Source organism: Talpa europaea (assembly GCF_964194135.1).
Source record: "Talpa europaea genome assembly, chromosome: 7".
In the NCBI taxonomy this organism is placed as follows: Eukaryota; Metazoa; Chordata; class Mammalia; order Eulipotyphla; family Talpidae; genus Talpa; species Talpa europaea.
This window is the reverse complement of record NC_140074.1, coordinates 50,096,283-50,114,346: the sequence shown is the minus strand read 5'-3', so window position 1 is coordinate 50,114,346 and position 18,064 is coordinate 50,096,283. Positions and strand designations below refer to the sequence as shown.

At 38.9% G+C, this 18,064-nt stretch overlaps 1 protein-coding gene across 5 annotated transcripts in view; it reads right to left on the bottom strand.

Annotated features, from left to right (window-relative positions):
• Window positions 1–18,064, bottom strand: part of NTRK2 (neurotrophic receptor tyrosine kinase 2) — a gene marked incomplete at its 3' end in the record, with an annotated part of 340,861 nt that overhangs the window by 247,586 nt on the left and 75,211 nt on the right. For 3 of the 5 annotated variants that reach the window (XM_084238705.1, XM_084238707.1, XM_084238708.1), the window contains exons 9-10: window positions 16,462–16,547; window positions 9,559–9,658 (exon numbers count right to left, since the gene is read on the bottom strand). In XM_084238705.1, the coding sequence (XP_084094831.1) occupies window positions 9,559–9,658; window positions 16,462–16,547 (186 nt within the window). Of the gene's footprint in view, window positions 1–9,558; window positions 9,659–16,461; window positions 16,563–18,064 lie in introns of all 5 variants that reach the window. The other 2 variants (XM_084238704.1, XM_084238706.1) reach the window with 1 other exon arrangement.

Genomic DNA, 18,064 nt, shown 5'->3' with positions numbered 1-18,064 from the left:
TCATTATTCAGGATAAAGTTTAAGTTTAAAAAAATAAAATATGAAAGGAAACCCATTAAGAAATTTAATTTCATTTTTTAAAAAATGACTGTGATGATGGCTTCATAGATAAATATGCATATCAATACTTGTCAAACAGTATATTTATAATATATACAGTTCATTACATATAAATTACACTTCTGTAAAGCTTTAAAGATGGCTGAAGGTAAAACAAAAACCTATATATTCAATTCGTTTTGGAAAATAGAATTAGAAATCCTATACTGACTCCACCATCTCTCTCTCCATGTTTTGGGGTGGTCAGTCTTATTGAAATAATATTTTTTTTAAAAATTAAATTAAATTTCTTAATATATTTCCTTTCATATTTCATTTTGTAAAACTTAAGCTGCATCCTAAATAGTAACATTATGAAAACCAGAGTATGATGTTCCAGATATATTTTTCTAATGAATATTAAAATAAACAAAGAATCATAAAGTCAAAGATGTCAGCCCCTTAATTTCTCCTAAAACCAAGTTGTCTTCCTGGTGCTCTATGTCCCCAAGCCTTGAGGAACACACACTTGTGATTCTGTGAACTGAAGACCAGTGTGAAAGCAGTGCATCTGGCAGGAACTGCATTTTGTTTTTGTTTTTAAGATTTATTTATGCATACAAGAACTAGGGTGTAGACCAGAGGTGCGGGGTGTGAGAGCATGCACCAGAGACAGAGTGGGGCGCAGAATAGGCGGACTGACTGAAATACACTGCTGAGGGGAGCAGCGGGAACAGGAGAGGTCTGCTGCACCATGTGGGTCACTCCTTGGCCGGGGATCGAACTTGTGCTGCAGTGACTGCAGATAGCAGGATAGTGCTGATACCTAACTCCTGCACCACCAAGAGTGGGCAGTGAGCTTCGCCTTTACTGCATATTTATGAATAGAGATGAGGACATTGTGACCAGAGAGCTTAAGAGACTTGCTAAGGTTACATAGCTGGTTTGTGACACAGAAGACAGGACTCATGTAAGGCCCACTCTTGCTGTTTTGGATTCTACCAAAAAGCACAAAGATACAGGAGGCACCCTAAAGCAACTGCCTACTGAAAAGGAAAGTTACTCTGCTGTCAACTGCAAAGTAAGAGATTATGAAAGAGTACGGTGCCTGCTTAACGGCTAATCAAAATGTGACCAACATTGTGGTTAGCAAGTTCTGGGATTTGAACCCAAGCTTGTCTGACTGCTAAGCCTCTAGTGTTACAGCCCTACAGGCTCCCACATGTAAAGACATAAGAATTAACTAGTTATGAACACAAAGGGTGTGCAGCATTCAAATAGACTGTCTTCTGAAGTGGCACGTGACAGTTCTGATGATTTAGAGCTAAATTTATCCCGAGTCATTCAGTATTCTTGCCCAAAATAAAGTAAGATAAAATCAAAGCATATGTTAGAATTGAAGCCAAGTCTTTAACTGTCTTCATAATTTTTGAAAAACTTAAAAACCAAAGAGAGAGAAAAGATGTAAAATGAGGACACCCAGAGATGTGGAAGGACAAAATGGCAGAGAAATGAAAGGGGAGGAGAAATGAAGGGGAGAAAAGGAGAAACCAGTAGACTTGGGAAACCCTATATAAAGTAGGTCATGATGTACCTACAAGGAAGTCAACGTGAGTTAACCACAGGATTTGTGAAGCAAAAGAGGATGTAACACTTTTCCTGACTTTTAAGTACAAAAAAATCTAGTTTCTTTTTTTTTTTTTTTAAGGTTTATTTATTTATGTAAGCACTGGGTACAGTCAGAAGGGGCGGGAGGGTGAGAGAATTCACCAGAGCCAGAGCGGGGAACAGAACAGCCAGACTGACAAGTACACTGCTGAGGGGAGCAGCGGGCGGCAGGAGAGGCCTGTGCGCCATGTGGGACGCTTGCCCAGTGGCCAGGGATGAACAGGCGCTGCAGAGGCTGCAGGCAGCTTCGCAACCCCGTGCTCAACAGTTGCGCCACCGGGGAGGCCCAAAATCTAGTTTCTTAAGGGATCTTTTACCTTTTATGGAAACTAGTAGTGTGGAAATTCTCTACAGACCCAGATTCCACAGACAATTTAAAAGCTCAGGTAACTGAGCTGGCAGGGAGTAGGGGAAGGAGCCGCATCTACTTCCAGTGTTGCTGGATTCTGGAAGTTCTGCCCCCATTTTCAATATGCTGCAAAAAGTGTGTTCTGCCCACATCTAGAAATAACTCAAATGTTGGCTCTCATAGAAGTAAGAAATTTCGGAAAGTAGATCTTCATTCCAGAAACAGAGAGAAACAAGTTTTTTATACCATCTCCACATGACAGAAAAGAATTAACTTAAGTTCATTCCTTTTTTCTCTAGATCAATTTTCAATTTATGCAGGTACTCAGTAGCTCTTTCAACTGATTGTCTTCTCAGAAATTTCTGTGGAATTCATGACTAGTAGTCAATTTTATTCTTTACTAATCTGGTTATAAGATGTACTTTGAGCTCAACCTAAAACTGGGAGAGGACAGAAAAAAAAAAAAAAAGCCCTCCGTGAAAAGCTTTATTTTTTGAGACTATTTTCTGAGGTTTATATTCCCACATTGTAAGAGGGAAGCAACAAAGCCCTTTATGTACTTTGCAAAAAGGTAATTAATCTCTACATTTTTCAAGATTTCTTTTTGTGGCTTTCTGATTCCAGAAAGTTAAATTTATGCTACTGGTCTCGCTGAAATATCACATTAAGATTCATTCAAATATTCTTATTCTATATATCTCCACTGTTGTTCTAAATATTTCTAAATTTTTTTAAAAGGTATTTCAAAAATTTAAAAAGTTTAAAAAAATAGTAAAACTGGTGAAAGAAATATTTAAAAAGTAAGTCTACAACCTTACAGAGGGGATGGCTTGCCCAAATAAGACATAAAACGTAAATGGGAAAGATAGACAGATTTGCTTCCATAAGAAAGTAAATCTTATTTTGCCAAAAGACACTATTAAAAAGTCAGACTAAGAAAAAATATAGTGAGAGTATTGGTGAAAATTTTAATAAAGTCTGTAATAAGTTAATAGCACAGCATCAGTGTTAATTTTATGGTTTTGATTGTTATACTACATCCTATAGGATATTAATATTGGAGAGCTGGGATCAAGATATATGAATTCTCTACACAGATTTTTTGTGAGCTGAAATTATTTCCCAAAAAGGCATAAAAAATCAGACTAGACCAAATATGAACATATATTACCAAAAAGATTGATAAAATTTATAAATAAATCAGCAAATAAAAATATTTCTTCTCATTCTTCACTTAACAAAAATGGTTAACCTTATTATCAGAGAGAATGTCATTTTAACTGAATTGGCAAAAGTATCACTGATAATATCTGATATGGATGAAAATATAAATAAAAGAATATTCTCAGATACTTTGTTGGGAGTATAAATTGATAAGCCACTTGTGCAAGGTAATCTGTCAACATTTAAAATATGCACACCTTTTCTCCTACCAATCCATCTACAAGTATTTGTCTTTATATGTAAGGTTTCATTTGAAATACTTTTCTGAAAACTTGGAAAAAACACAAATATCCATTGAAAGAAGCAAATACATCACAATACATCAATAATAATGACCATGTTAATAATAATAGCAACAATAGTAGCTGTATAGTAATTATTGAATGCCAGGAACTTTCCCAAGTGTTCCATATATATGAACTCATTTTGTGTTTTACGCTCCCTATGAGATGGACATACTTGTTGCCCCATTCAAGATGGAAATATTAAGATAATAGATAAAAGTGCTTAATCTCACACGGTTTGTAATGCAGAGAGTCAGGCTTCAGACCCAAGTGGTCTGATGCCAGATCATTTAGAAATACTGTTAAATAAAATGTAGTATTTATCTAGGTACTGACAAAAAAAAATCTACAAGATAAATTGTTACCTGAAGGAAGATGTAGTAGATATACACAGTGGAATACCACTGAGCTGTTAAAACAAAACTGGTGAAATTCTACCATTTTGAACAAGGGTGGAACTGGAGAGGATAATGCTAAGTGAAATAAGTCAGAAGGAGAAAGACAAATACTGGATGTGTAGAATATAGAGAAACAAACAAAAAAATGGGTCAGACAGAACCAAACCAAAACAAATCCTACAAATCTGACTATAGAACTAAGGTTACCAGAGGGGTTAAAAGGAGGTGGAAAACAGGGAGGGGGTCAAAAAGACTCACTGTGATTTCTTTATGGAACCAAAAATAAATATATTTGATTATCTACATAAGTGAAATATTTTATTATGCATTCTGGATGGTTTCATTCCCTCAGAGTGGAAATGTTAAGGGGAGAAGAGATGGAACTAACACTTTTGGTTCCATATATCTCTAAACTGCTCAAAATTGTGGGAAAAGGAGGCATACATGTGTTACTGTTATAAATTTTAATGTTATTTGTCTCTTAAAAAATAGTATGTGGTATGGAAGTGGGTGCACATGAAATACAGATGTTTTTCTACTGTATTTCTGGTTTTCAGACATTTTTTCCCTTCCTTTAAAAGTTAATCCAAATATCTGCTAAACTCAACCTCCTAAACTTTCCAAAATTGTCTTCAGCTCATATAAAAATCTTTAACCTTTAACCTCTTTAGCATTAGCCTCACATTGTGTATGACTATTTTTAAATAACAACTTTTTTTTTTATTGATGTTGAAAGGCATTTAGAAGATCATTCATAAGAGAATTGTGGACTTCAAATCTGGAGTTAAGAAATCCTGGCTCCATATTCTCAGCAGAGGAGCTCTTTGGTCAATTACTAATTGGAAATACCTAGCACTCAAACAGCAGGAACGAGTGCATGTCTACTGATATAAGCAAGGACAGGAGGCTGTAGAGGAAATCTGTGGGCTAGCAACACTGAATGAGAGGCAAGGTCTCTTCGTCCAGTTGCACTTGAAGGATCTCTTTGGGTCACTTGGCTATTTACTCTAGAATGACAAAGGATGCATCAGTACTTAGGGAATAAGTATCATATGTGTACTTCCATCAGGAAATGCAAGTAGCACAAAGCTGATGGCCACAACTTATTCTTCTCCAGTGTGACGAGTGCAAAGACATCCACCCTTCTGGCTTCCTTCTATTTTTTCCAACCCTGCACACCATCAATGCCATCAGACAGTGCTCCTGACATGGAGCACTCTTTGAAGACTTGGCAGTCCCTGGACCCCTAGATGCCTCCACTTCCCTTTCATGTGCACATCCATATCTTCGATGCAGAAAGGGAGCCAGGAAGCATAAAACTTAGTTATAATATAAATGAGAGCATTCAGAGGCCTGTTCCTTTGGCAATAAGCTTGGAAAAAGTCTTTGAACCCTATTTCTGTGGAAATTAAAATGAAAATAAACCAAAGGCAGCGTCAGAAGCATCAGGGCAAAATGATATATACACTTACATATAAGGGTATTGATATAGACGCAGATTTAGATAGATTTGTTACACATTTTATGCATCCATATTAAACCCACATATACAGATGGCCAAGCACTAACAGAGAGGCTTTATTTGGGACTCTGCAGTTCTGGTAACTGGATATTCAACCAAAAAGCAATGGAAGTGGTGAAAGGCACAGAAAGGATCATGGGAACACTTTCTGGGATAAATTCTATTTCTTGACATCTTTATTGAAATAGGTTAGTCGTCTGTTGGACACTAACAACAAGCTTAAAATACATCAAAGCAATAATGAAAGATAAACCCTATGTGAATACTAAGATGGGAGCCAACATATGGTACTTCAGTGGCTTTAGATATGGGCAAAGACACGTATTCTGGGCCACACATTCAAGGACAGAGAGGCAGAAAGTGAAGAGGCTCATGTGCCAAATGGAAAGTCAAGGTGAACCCTCTGAACTTAAAGAAGAGTTGTTTAAAACGGTGTGCAAGACTTATGAAGCCTAAGTCCACACCTGGAAAAAGTGAGCTCCTCTCTGTGACCATTACTTTGTGGAGTAATTTAATCAAAAGACAGAAGAGGAGAGGGAGAGTAAATCCATTTAGAAACAAACAGTATTCAAGATCTCTGTTTAACCACTTACATAAGAGCTGTTCTCCAAATATTAACCATTTTCCAATTACCAATCTAAAGAGAATTAAGTTGAAAATTCTCTGTAATCATTCCTTTGGTCAATTATTATTTCTTGAGTGCCAACTCTGGGCTTGGCACTGGGTAAGTAATGAACAAAACCAACATAAATTTGGTCATTGTGAACTTCATAATCTGGACTGCCTGGTTGAGAATTCACCATCAGTGCTTGGTTACAGAGCATCAGAGAAGAAACAAAAAAATAAAACCCATGAAGCTTAGAGTCACAGAGCCCCATCTCCAAGGAGCACACCACAGCTCCGTTGGCTGTACACTAAAATCCTGGTTTAACTGGCTGGTGTGGATTTTTTTTAATGTTTATTTATTTATTTCTATACAAGAACTGGGGTACAGGCTAAAGGTGCAGGAGGGTGAGAGGATTCACCAGAGACAGAGCAGGGAGCAGAACAGGCAGATGAATAGAAATACACTGCTGAGGGGAGCAGCAGGCAAGACAGGAGAGGTCTGCTGCGCCATGTGGGTAGCTCCCTGGCTGGCCGGGAATCGAAACTGCACCACAAAGGCTGTGGACAGCTTCACAGAGCTGCGTTCAACCCACTGCGCCACTGGGGAGTCCCTGGTTTGGAATTTATTCATCACCTTCCCAAGGAAGCAACACCACCAATAATGTTTGGGTTCTCAGGTCAATCCATGAAACCTGAATTGCCATATATTCAGCTGCAGTGTGATTTAAGAGGTTTATGGTTTATGTGATTCTGGGCCCTTCTAATCAACACTATTAAACAACTGCAGTTTATAATCCAGAGGCTACTACTGTGAATTGAAAAGCTAAAGTGTGCCATGCAAAGGGTGGGCAAAAGACTGTCAATGCATATGTGTAGACCTAGCAGCCATCCTTGTCTTATCTGTCTCCAAGATAAGAGAATCTGAATAGGGTAGAATCTCCCCAAAGATGCATATGAAGGTAAGAGTTACATTTGGTATAGCTCATTTGTACATCAGCCACAGACCACTCATGTGGTATATGTAGTTCTGGCCGAGATTAAACACTATCACATACCACAGTTCCTAAGAAATCACAACTGATATATTTTCTGGTTATTTCAGATAGCCTAATGATATTTTATATTTTAAGGGAAAATATCATTAAGACACGATTTTTCAGCAATCCCCTCAGCTCTAATAACATTTAAAATACATGAACTTAACATCTTTTATGCCACTTCTTAGCACTTATTGCGCCAGCTTTGTTATCTTCTAGATCCCCGCCCCCCAAATTATCACCTCAGCTTCTGATTAGTAAGATAATAATAACCTCACCTTAGGCCCGTTTTGTTCAAGTTACACTTCAAACAGATGTGTAGTTAAAAATAGAAAAATAAGCTATCCTAAACAAGAACATGAGTCTCTATGACAGCTCTTTAAAAAATGATTTTATTTATGTTCAGGAGTAAGGGAATGGAACACACACTATAGTTGTTAGTGCCTGAAGGAAGTCATTTTCTGGCTCTGTGCCAAGGATAAGTAAAATCTTACAATACATTAAGGATACCCCAAGGTTATACTCAGAAAATGTCGGTGTCGAGGCAGTAATCATGCCAAATCATCCAAATAAAACACTTCATTCAAGTCTTAATACCAGTCTTTATGTGGTCTTTTCTGAAATGTCTATTTTTTATTCTCTTCCATCACTGCAGTGAAGAGTATGTTGCCATTTATAGATAATTCTAACACAAAGTGGAGCTCCTTAATATTGCTCCATGGGTTTCCAAACCTTTTATGGAGCTTCCAGACATATCTGCCTCTCTCTGAAGAGCCCAGTAGATGAAAAATCTCACACTAAATGCTGGAGATGTGCAAGGGGTAGTGCTACAATCTGACTCTGCAGAAAAGTCTCTGCCTGGGGACATCCACTCTAAATGTCTCTCTGGAAAGAAGGATCCTGACTAGAAAGAGGAAAGCAAATACCATGGCAGGTAGTTGACATGCAGAGTGCAGCAACCTGACCCAGTGTGCTAGAAGAAATGGGGATCCAGAAATCTGTGAAGCAATGAGTGAGTTCAGTTTGCAATGCCTCTCCCCATTCTTGTCACACTCAAAAAGAGCCCTGGTAGTCCACACTTACACCATGGGACAATGATTCTCTGAGAATACGTGGGCAACAACAGCATCAGTATCCCAATCTTTAAACCCACTGCAGACCTATTAAATCATAAACTATCAGGTGGCCCAGAAATCCATGATTTCACAAGCCTCTGGGGTTTCTGATACAATGTCAAGTTTGGGAACCATTGTAGGATCAATCAGAATCACTGTAGTAGAGACCTCTCCCAAGCATTATTTATAATTGGACAAAAGACACCTTCCCTCCTCCAAAAGAAAAGTGAAGGATCAGTGGGCCAAAAGGGGATTCAAGAGGAGGTTTGAGGGGGAATAGAGTGGGAGGAAGTTTAAGCACCAAAATACTGCTACTCCTCCCTTTTCACTTTAGGTTTAGGGATCTCACAACAGAAGAAGAGAAAAACCTCAGATTTAGGTCTGAATTCTGAGAAAACCTCAGAATGAGTTGTCCAGGGTGTACTGGACAAGTCACTGCTTTCCAGGTAAGCAAGAAACAATAATAACTTAATGAACCACACAGATCAAAACAAAAAACAAAACCACCTGACTTTCTCTCCTACAAAACCAAGACATTATTAAACCTTCTTCACAATTTTCCCAAGCTAGAGGCTATTTATAAGAGATCATGCAAAGTTCAAATAACATATTGATCAATATTTAAGTATAAACTTCAGAGCAAATGCTTTTAAATCACTGAAACTCTTGACTATTTATATAACAAAAACATTAAGACAAGTTTCCCCCTAAAATGCATTCCAAATCCTCTAAAAGAGACCAGTGATCTATTGTTGGGCAACATAGTCCTTAATTTTTAATTGAGCACTGGGAATTTTTCCACTAATGAAAAAAGCTACTCATTCACAAAGCTTCAATGTACCGCCAATGGCTCTTATTTTGTTTCCCAACACTTTAAATTTCAAAAGATGAGAATCTAGGAAAGTAGGAACACCACCAAAAGCATGCTACCAAAGATCTGGAAGTCAAGTGTACAGCAGAAATGGTCTTTCTGCACAAAATCCATGTGTCCACAATTAGCCTAATGCCACCAAGCTTTGTCTCTTTTCTGAAGCCAAAGGAAAAGTCAGGGACTGTTTATCTATATAACTATTAGTCACTCAATACTCAAGAAACCAGTTCTCTGTCTTCTGGGACAACTGTTCTCATTGGAAAATGGGTCACACTGAGTAATCAACATTATTTGCTCTGTCTTGATTTGTAGTAGCATATCCTCGTTGCTATTTTTTCAGCCTTAAATCTAGTCACCATACATATAGCTGCTTCCTTTAGTGGTAATTAGCATTAAACCAAAAGTGATTCCACATCAAAAGTGAACTAAACACAACCCTTCTTACCTTTCATGCCAAACTTGGAGTGTCTTGCCAACTTCAGCAGAAACAGCATTACCAGCAGACAGAATCCGACCACAGATGCAATTACCACCACAGCATAGACCTAAGGAAAGTAAGAGAGGACACTTACGACCTAGCTAATGAGTTTCCTACACCACAATGATGGTTAATATTGATGATGATGCTGGTTAATATTGGTTAATATGTGGTTAATATTACCCACAATGATGGTTAATAAAATAATGATGATGGTTAATATTTATTGAGTGCTCACTACTTGCTCTTCTAAGAATGTTATATACATCAATTTATTAATCCTCAACAACCCTCTGATGAAATATTTACAAATCAGAAAACAAAGCTAAATCTTATAAAAATTGGTACCTAATTGATATTATGTGTATAGATATTATATATATTTCCATCTCTACTTCTGTCTTTCTTCATCTACCTAATCTCTCTCCATTTATCTAATCTCTATTTATCTATCTTTGTCTCTCTATCTATCTGAAACATGAACGATAAAATGCTGATAATTTTTGAAGTGTCAAGGATACAATGAGGTTCATTTAGTATGGTCCCTATCACTGATCTTATTTAAAAATTGCCCATATGGGCCTCCCCGGTGGTGCAGCGGTTGAGCGCTGGGTTGCGAAGCTGCCCGCAGCCTCTGCAGCACCAGTTCGATCCCCGGCTGCTCCCCGGCCACCAGAGGAGGGTCCCACATGGTGAGCAGATCTCTCCTGCCGCCCACTGCTCCCCTCAGCAGTGTACTTCAGTCCTTCTGCCTGCCCTGCTCCCCACTCTGGCTCTGGTGAATTCTCTCACCCTCCCGCGCTTCTGACTGTACCCAGTGCTTGTATAAATAAACAAATAAATAAATCTTAAAAAAAAAAAAGAAACTATTTACTATTAAAAAAATAAAATAAAATAAAAATTGCCCATAATAGAAATACAGATTTTTGTGAGGTAATGCTGTTTACAAGATTCTTTGTGTTTTAGAGGCATAGCTTTAAAGTTGATTGCCATTGCTCTGAGAAATCAAGGTATCCTGTAGCAGTAACTAGGGCTGGAAGTGCGCAAGAAGGCACTTGTGGGTGAGTTCAACCTGTGAAAACTCATTCGATTGTAGATTTAAGGCATATGCACTTTTCTGTATTTATGATATAGGTCACTTTTTTTGGTTTAAAAGTGCAATTATAAGATGTGGGTTATACAAGTAGAGAGAGTAGATAAGTATTGATATGGATCCTATCATAGCCCTGGACTAAAGATCACAGAGACACAAATACATAAGGCTACATACTTATTAACCTCTTTGAAACAAAGATAACTCCTTCTATTCCTGCTGCTCAGTTGAAGTTCCTGCTTCCTAACATAGTTTGATTCCATAAACCAGAAGTTGGCAAACTTTTACTATATAGGGTCAGACAGCAAATATTTTAGACTCTGGAACCATAGTCTATCTGTTGTAATAACTCAACCCCACTGGTGTAGCATTAAAGCAGTCATAGACAATATGTGAACAAACAGATATGGCAGTATAGCAATAAAACTTTATTTATAAGAAGAAAAGTTGGTTAGCCAAAACTAGACATGGTTTGCTGACTCCTCTGAACTGTTAGATGTCCATATTGACTTAGATGCTTAAGCTTCATTGTTTCATTTAATCTGTATAATGATCCTCAAGACAAATATTATCTCATCTGTGGTAATTATTAATGTTAGTTTCCAAACATTTCAGTTCTTCCCTGTGATTCTCTTTGTAAGATTCACTTCCTGGCTTCATTGTGGTGAGATGTGTTTATATGGTCAGCTCTGGTCACTGAGTTGACAAGAGTCACTGCCAGGTGGAGGATATACTTTGTATCACAAAATCTTAAACTAGGCAGTGATTCTCAGCCAGAGATACTATTGCTTGCACCTAAGAGAAATTTGGAAATTTGGGGGTGTTATCATAGGGGGGAGTGAGCTACTGGCATCTAGTGGGTTGAGACCAGGAATGTGGCTAAACACCCCACAGTGCTAAGGATAGCCCCCATAATGAAGAATTACTCATCCTCCTCCCCCAATTTCAATAGTACCAAAATTGAGAAGTCTTTCCCTAGTTCTCTTTCTCACTGTTGTAATAAATGCTAGCTTTCCAAAAATGCAATGTCTTGTCAGCCTAGTCTTAGAAAGAGGATGAGGCTGACTGAGCTCTCAACTAACACATGTAATGAAGCAAAAAATAAACCTTTGTTGATTTTTTTAAAAGATTTACTTATTTATGCATACAAGAACTGGGGTACAGGCCAGAGATGGGGGGTGAGAGGATTCATCAGAGACAGAGTGGGGAATAGAACATGCATATTGACTGAAATACACTGCTGAGGGGAGCAGCAGGAGAGTCAGGAAAGGTCTGCTGCTCCATGTGGGTAGCTCCCTAGCAGGGGATCGAACTTGTGCTGCAGTGGCTGCAGATAGCTTTATAGGTTGCGTCTTAACCCCTGCACCGCCAGGGAGGCCCAAACCTTTGTTGATTTAAGCCACTAAGATTTGGGGATTTTTGTTACTGCAGCATAATTTATATTGACTGATAAAATCATCTCATAGTAAGAGTAGTATAGACAAGATTAAGAGCTTGGGCTCTTCCTGGGTTAAAAATTTATATTTACCACCTATTAGCTACAAACCTCAGAATTACTTTACCTCCCAGCAGTTCATAATCTAATTTTACTTTGCAGGTTGTTGTAAATCCTTAATAATCAATGTAGATTTTGGGTTTGGAATAGTGTCTACACATCAATAGATAATAAATAAATTATGTTGATAATGAAGGATGATGATCATGATGGTGATGATGATCACGATAAAACTGAGATTTAGAAAAAGTTAAATAAGGAGGCCAAGATCACATCTTTTAAGCTTGGGACTTGAACCAAATTCGGCTCAAGTATAAAACCTGTGATTTATCCTGTGATGTATCCATTATAATACTGCCTCACCAAAGCATGTGACTGATAGTAAAGTTAGGATAATAATGAAAAGATGTGTTCCTCCTGCAATGCATTCTTTCATGTCAGATGGGGACACCATTAAATAAGTCACAAAGTATCAGAAAAGAACAAACGCCAAGCACTTAGCAAGGTGGAGCAAAGGTGTGACAATTCTCCTCTGAAACTTCAGCCGTGAGTGGCTTTCCCAGAGAGCACTTCTGCAAATATTTGAGTCCAAACTTAACTTGTCCATATACAGAATGGTTTGGATTCCTAGAAAGCTAATAATGGATCAACTTGTACTAACGAAGACTATTTCCCTCAAACTTACCTAATTATTCTGGGTGGTTTTTGTGTTGTTTTGTTTTCAAGATTTATCTAACAGTTCCGTGGAAAATTTATCTAACAGTTCCATAGAAATGAAATCAAAGTATTTTAGCCATAACTTTCTTTACCACATTATTAAATGCCAGATATCTACAGACAGAAGGAAATACCTAAAAATCAAGTTCAAACTTTATCTTGTAGATAAGAAAACAGAGATGGAGAGAAGTAAGAAGACTTTCTCTGAGGCCCACAACCTGTCACAGTACTAAGTACGGTCTCCTACCTACATTGGAAAGTACTTAAATACTTGGTATCAGCTCCCTGGCTCTGAAACTTCTTTTAATCTAATATCCCCCTGTGAGCAGGAACTATCTATCTATCTAACATCTGATCCACATATAATTTTAAAAGTTTCTTTAAATTCTCACAATATTGTCAGGCAGATTTCTAGGCATCTTAGAATCATAACATCCAGACTTTCAACAAAGATTGTCATTAACCTTGCTTTCCAGTGACCCTACTTTAGACAGTTCAAATAAAATTAATATGCAAATTAAGGGCTTAATTTCATCACTTGGTTCAAGAAAGAAAACTAAGATTAACATATAATTTTTACTAATTGCATTACATAAACACACCCATCCTGGATTCTTCATATACCCAAATAATTTTCTCACACTAAGAAACATTAGTGATTTGGTACTAGAATAAAAATGGAAATGACTGTACAAAGCAGAAACATTATGTTCTTGATTTGCCACAGCATTTGTCCTCATTATTTCAGTGTAATACATACAGTCATCTATGGGAGTGCGTGTGTGTGTGTGTCTGTGTGTCTGTGTGTCTGTGTGTCTCCATCTACTGGATATGAAGATTTGGAATTGTAGTTTGGCAGCATCTGCTTATGAGCACCCCATTTCTACTACCCTGGCTCTGGTCTAAATGTGAACCACATCTCTTTATTACTATACCAGACTCTAAGTTCTGTTCTGCAACTCATTCTATAGTTTTCATCATTCATTTATTTTACTAAGTACCTCCTTGGTACCAGACACTATTCTGGGGGCTGGGGATACAGAAAAATACTGACCAGGTTGCCTATACAATGAGTAATCACACTGAATAATCTAGGGGAGGGAAAGAGACACGCAAACAAATAAATAAGCAAGCTTATTACAGACAATAAGAAGAAGAAAATTAAACAGGGTAATGGCGGCCTGCTGGCCACCCTCACTAACGCCACGTGAAGCCCATCAGGAACTACATGCCTTTTAGAGGGGACAGCAAATGTAAAGGTTGTAAATCAAGAGTAAGCATGAAGTAATCATGAAAACATTAAAAGAACAGGTGTTAAGCGTTTAGAAGAGTGTTGTCAGTCAAGTCAGAGACAGCTGAGGGCAAAGTATGGCCATCATGGGGAGTATGGTTTTATAATAAAATTTTATTAAAGTTGCACTGGAAAGAATCGAGATCTGATTTGTACTTGAAAAGGATTACTAAGGTCACTGTGTGGAGAAAGACTGTACGATGAGAGTGGGAGCAGAGGGGGGTGGGTGGGTAGTCAGGGGGCCGTCGTAGTCATCCAGGAAGACCCAATTGTGGCAAACTTTCTCTGTAAAGGATCAGCTAGGAAACAGTGTTGGCTCTTCAGGCCACATGGACTTGGCTGCAACTACTCTACTGCCACGGGAGCACAAAATCAGTCACAGTTTGAAAATGGGTGTGACTGTTCCGATAAAACTTCAAGGGCACTGTTTTTTTCAATTTCATGAAGTTTCCATGTGTTTCAAAATATCATTCTTCTTTTGTTTTGTTTTGAACAACTTAAAATGCAAGGACTAGTCTTTGCCTGCAGACCACACAAGAACAGGCTCTGTGACTTTTCCACCCTGGGTTTGTGTGCGGCCGTGGCAAAGAAGGTGGGGAGAGGCGGTGGGTTTGGGGTTTATAAGGAGGCAGAGTTGACCACACATGAGTCTGTGTGCCTAGGACATGTGAGGAAAAGAAAGGAATGGAGGAAAGCCTGCCGGAACCTCTTGAGTGAACCCCCTTCATCACTCCCTCGCTGTACAATAAATCTAACCATTTGCCCATGTGATTCAGGACCTCATGGTGTGGCACAAGCAACTTCAGCCTTGCTCCCAACCACTGCCCTTCATGAGCCTGACTATCCAATGAAGACTGTTCCCAGTCTGCAAGCTCTTGTTCACACACCTAAATTGCCCTCTCCTCTGTTCCTCTATCCAAATCCCAGACGTCCTATGCTGGTTGTGGAAAATGCCACCTGTGGCACCAGGCTCTCCTGGTTCGCCCAGCAGGAAGGAGTGGAGAGCTTGCTCCACTATCTCTCTCCTCATGTTCTTCAACTTCTGCTTGTAGTTTGGATGCCCATATTCACATTCCAGGTCCCTGACTGAAGGTAATTTCCTCAATGAAAGATCTGAGTTTCATTCATACTTCTAAATCTCACATCCAGTCCCTTCCAGAACCTACAGGTTCTCTTCCTAACATTTGGTGGGCACTGGGACTTTTATTTAAATACTTAAGGAGATATTTTTGTGGTGTGGAGGACAAGAATAATTTTAATTATAAAGATTCCTGAACAAGAAAGCTGGTTTCTTGCTCTTCTTAGTGATAACCTTTCCAAAGATAGATATTTTTTTTTTAATAGAGGCATGGTTATTTATTTATTTATTTGTTTGTTTGTTTTGTTTATACATGCACTGGGTACAGTCAGAAGCGCGGGAGGGCTAGAGAATTCACCAGAGCCAGAGCGGGGAGCAGAGCAGGCAGAAAGACCGAAGTACACTGCTGAGGGGAGCAGCGGGCGGCAGGAGGGGTCTGCGTGCCATGTGGGACCCTCCTCCGGTGGCCGGGGAGCAGCCAGGGATCGAACCGGTGCCGCAGAGGCCACGGGCAGCTTCGCAACCCAGCACTCAACCACTGCGCCACCGGGGAAGCCCTAAAGATAGATATTTAAAATAGGAACCACACACATGAAACCTACAAAATCCTATAAACCAATGTTACTTCAATAAAATAATTTTTTAGGGCCTCCCCTATGGCGCAGGGGTTGAGCGCTGGGTTGCAAAGCGCCTGCAGCCTCTGCAGCGCCAGTTCGATCCCCGGCCGCCAGAAGAGGGTCCCACAAGGTGCACAGATCTCTCCTGCTGCCCACTGCTCCCCTCAGCAGTGTACTTTGTCAATCTGCCTGTTCTGCTCTCCTCTCCCCTCTGGCTCTGATGAATTCTCTCACCCTCCCACGCTTCAGACTATACCCAGTGCTTGTATAAATAAATAAATAAATCTTCTTTAAAATAAATAAATAAATAAAATATTTCTTTAAAGAAAAGAAAATGGGAACTACTAGCAATTAAGGTGGTGCACAAAGGGAAGCAAATAAGTCAGAGGCCATTAGCACCTCTATGGCTTCTCTTAAACCTCTCTGTTTTGACCAACTAACCTTTAATGGCCCGTCTACATCTGGACCTTAAAACGTCTTGTTGAAAGACAGGCATTGAAGCAGCTGCATTCCTCCAACTTAATTAAGCATCCAACATACTCAGAGCCAATGTAGGGAACAACTATTTATCCAACTCACCGAGAGATGCTCCCGACCGGTTTTGTCAGTCATATCTGGGGTAAAGCTATCATTGCTTCGGTTCGTGGTGTCCCCTATGTCATTTGCTGCAGTCCCATAATCTTAAATTAGAGAAAGCAACAGGAGGAGAAACCATGAAGTTGTCATTAGGCTGCCAACAACACGAGGCTACAGCACAAACCAGAACAAAGTAAGACAAATCACAAAGATTCCAAACCACTTACAGCCTGCCTGGGAAGGAATGATCCAACTGTTGGGTTAAATCTCATAGCACTGGGATTGCATGATGCCAACATTTTATGCAACCCAGACCTTTACACCATTGTTTTGCTGATCAAATTCTCAAAGAGATTTAAAGTTTTTCTTTGACCATAAGAATACATCCCTTTTTTTGATGAGGAGTTTGATATAAGTATGAAAGAATCAATCATCCAAGAGTCATAGTTTCATGGACCTGGAAGGGTTTTAGAAGTTGAGTCTAGCTGCCAATGTTACAGCTGAAGAATGTCAGCTGAGGAAAGTTAAGTGACTAGTTCAGGGTCATTTGGTAGGAAGTCGGCAGAGTCTAGACATGTACACCACTTGAAATCAGCAACACTGATTCAGGGCAGTGACTTCTCACTGGGTTAGGGGTGGTCACCCAAGACAGAATGTAGGATCAGCAATATGGTCTCTTTTGAAGAGTCCTGAATTGCCAGTGTTTCAACTTCAGAATTAATAGATAGGAAATTGTGCCAACACGATATTTAAAATTCCAAGGATAGTTCTTACACGGCCATGTCTCAAATGTAGTCACCATATTCTGAATCACTTAAACCTACATGGATCAGGAGGTAGATAAAGGACTGAGGCTTTTGTAGGCCATCAAAGCTTTTATTAATAATATTATCTATTAAAGGTCATAGAGAACTCTCGCTATCTAAAATGTGAAACAATGGTGTTTATAAATGTTTCGCATTTTTATTCTAAATGGATATGGTGCTTTCAATTTCCATCCTGAACAAATAGCCTCATTAAGTCAGCCTCAGTAAACTTCCCTCTGTAGAATTATCATGCCAGCTTTGGAGCAACCAATCCAAATGATATTTTTATTAGCAGAGTGTTCTTTTGAATGTGAATGAAAGTAAAATAAAAATCATCTATTTTTTCTTTGCTGTTCTATTATTTTTTAAGATTTATTTTATTTATTTATGCATACAAAAATTGGGGTATAGGCCAGAGGTGTGGGGGTGAGAGGATTCACCAGAGACAGAGTAGGGAGCAGAATAAGCAGATCTACCAAAATACACTGCTGAGGGGAGCAGCAGGGGAAATAGGAGAGGTCTGTTGTGCCATGTGGGTTAGCATCCCTGACCAGGGGGCTCAAACACAGGCTGCAGTGGCTGGCAATAGCTTGATTGTGCTGAGATTTAGACCCTTGCACCACACCACCAGGGAGGCCTTGCTGTTCTATTATTGACTCCAAAACTACATTCTTACCATTTTCATTTTGAATATATTAAAGTTTACGAATTTCAAACACAGAAATTTCAATTGTTTGCTTATTTTTCCCTTTTCATACTATATCCAACTCCTCATATGATATTAAATCACTAAAGTATCA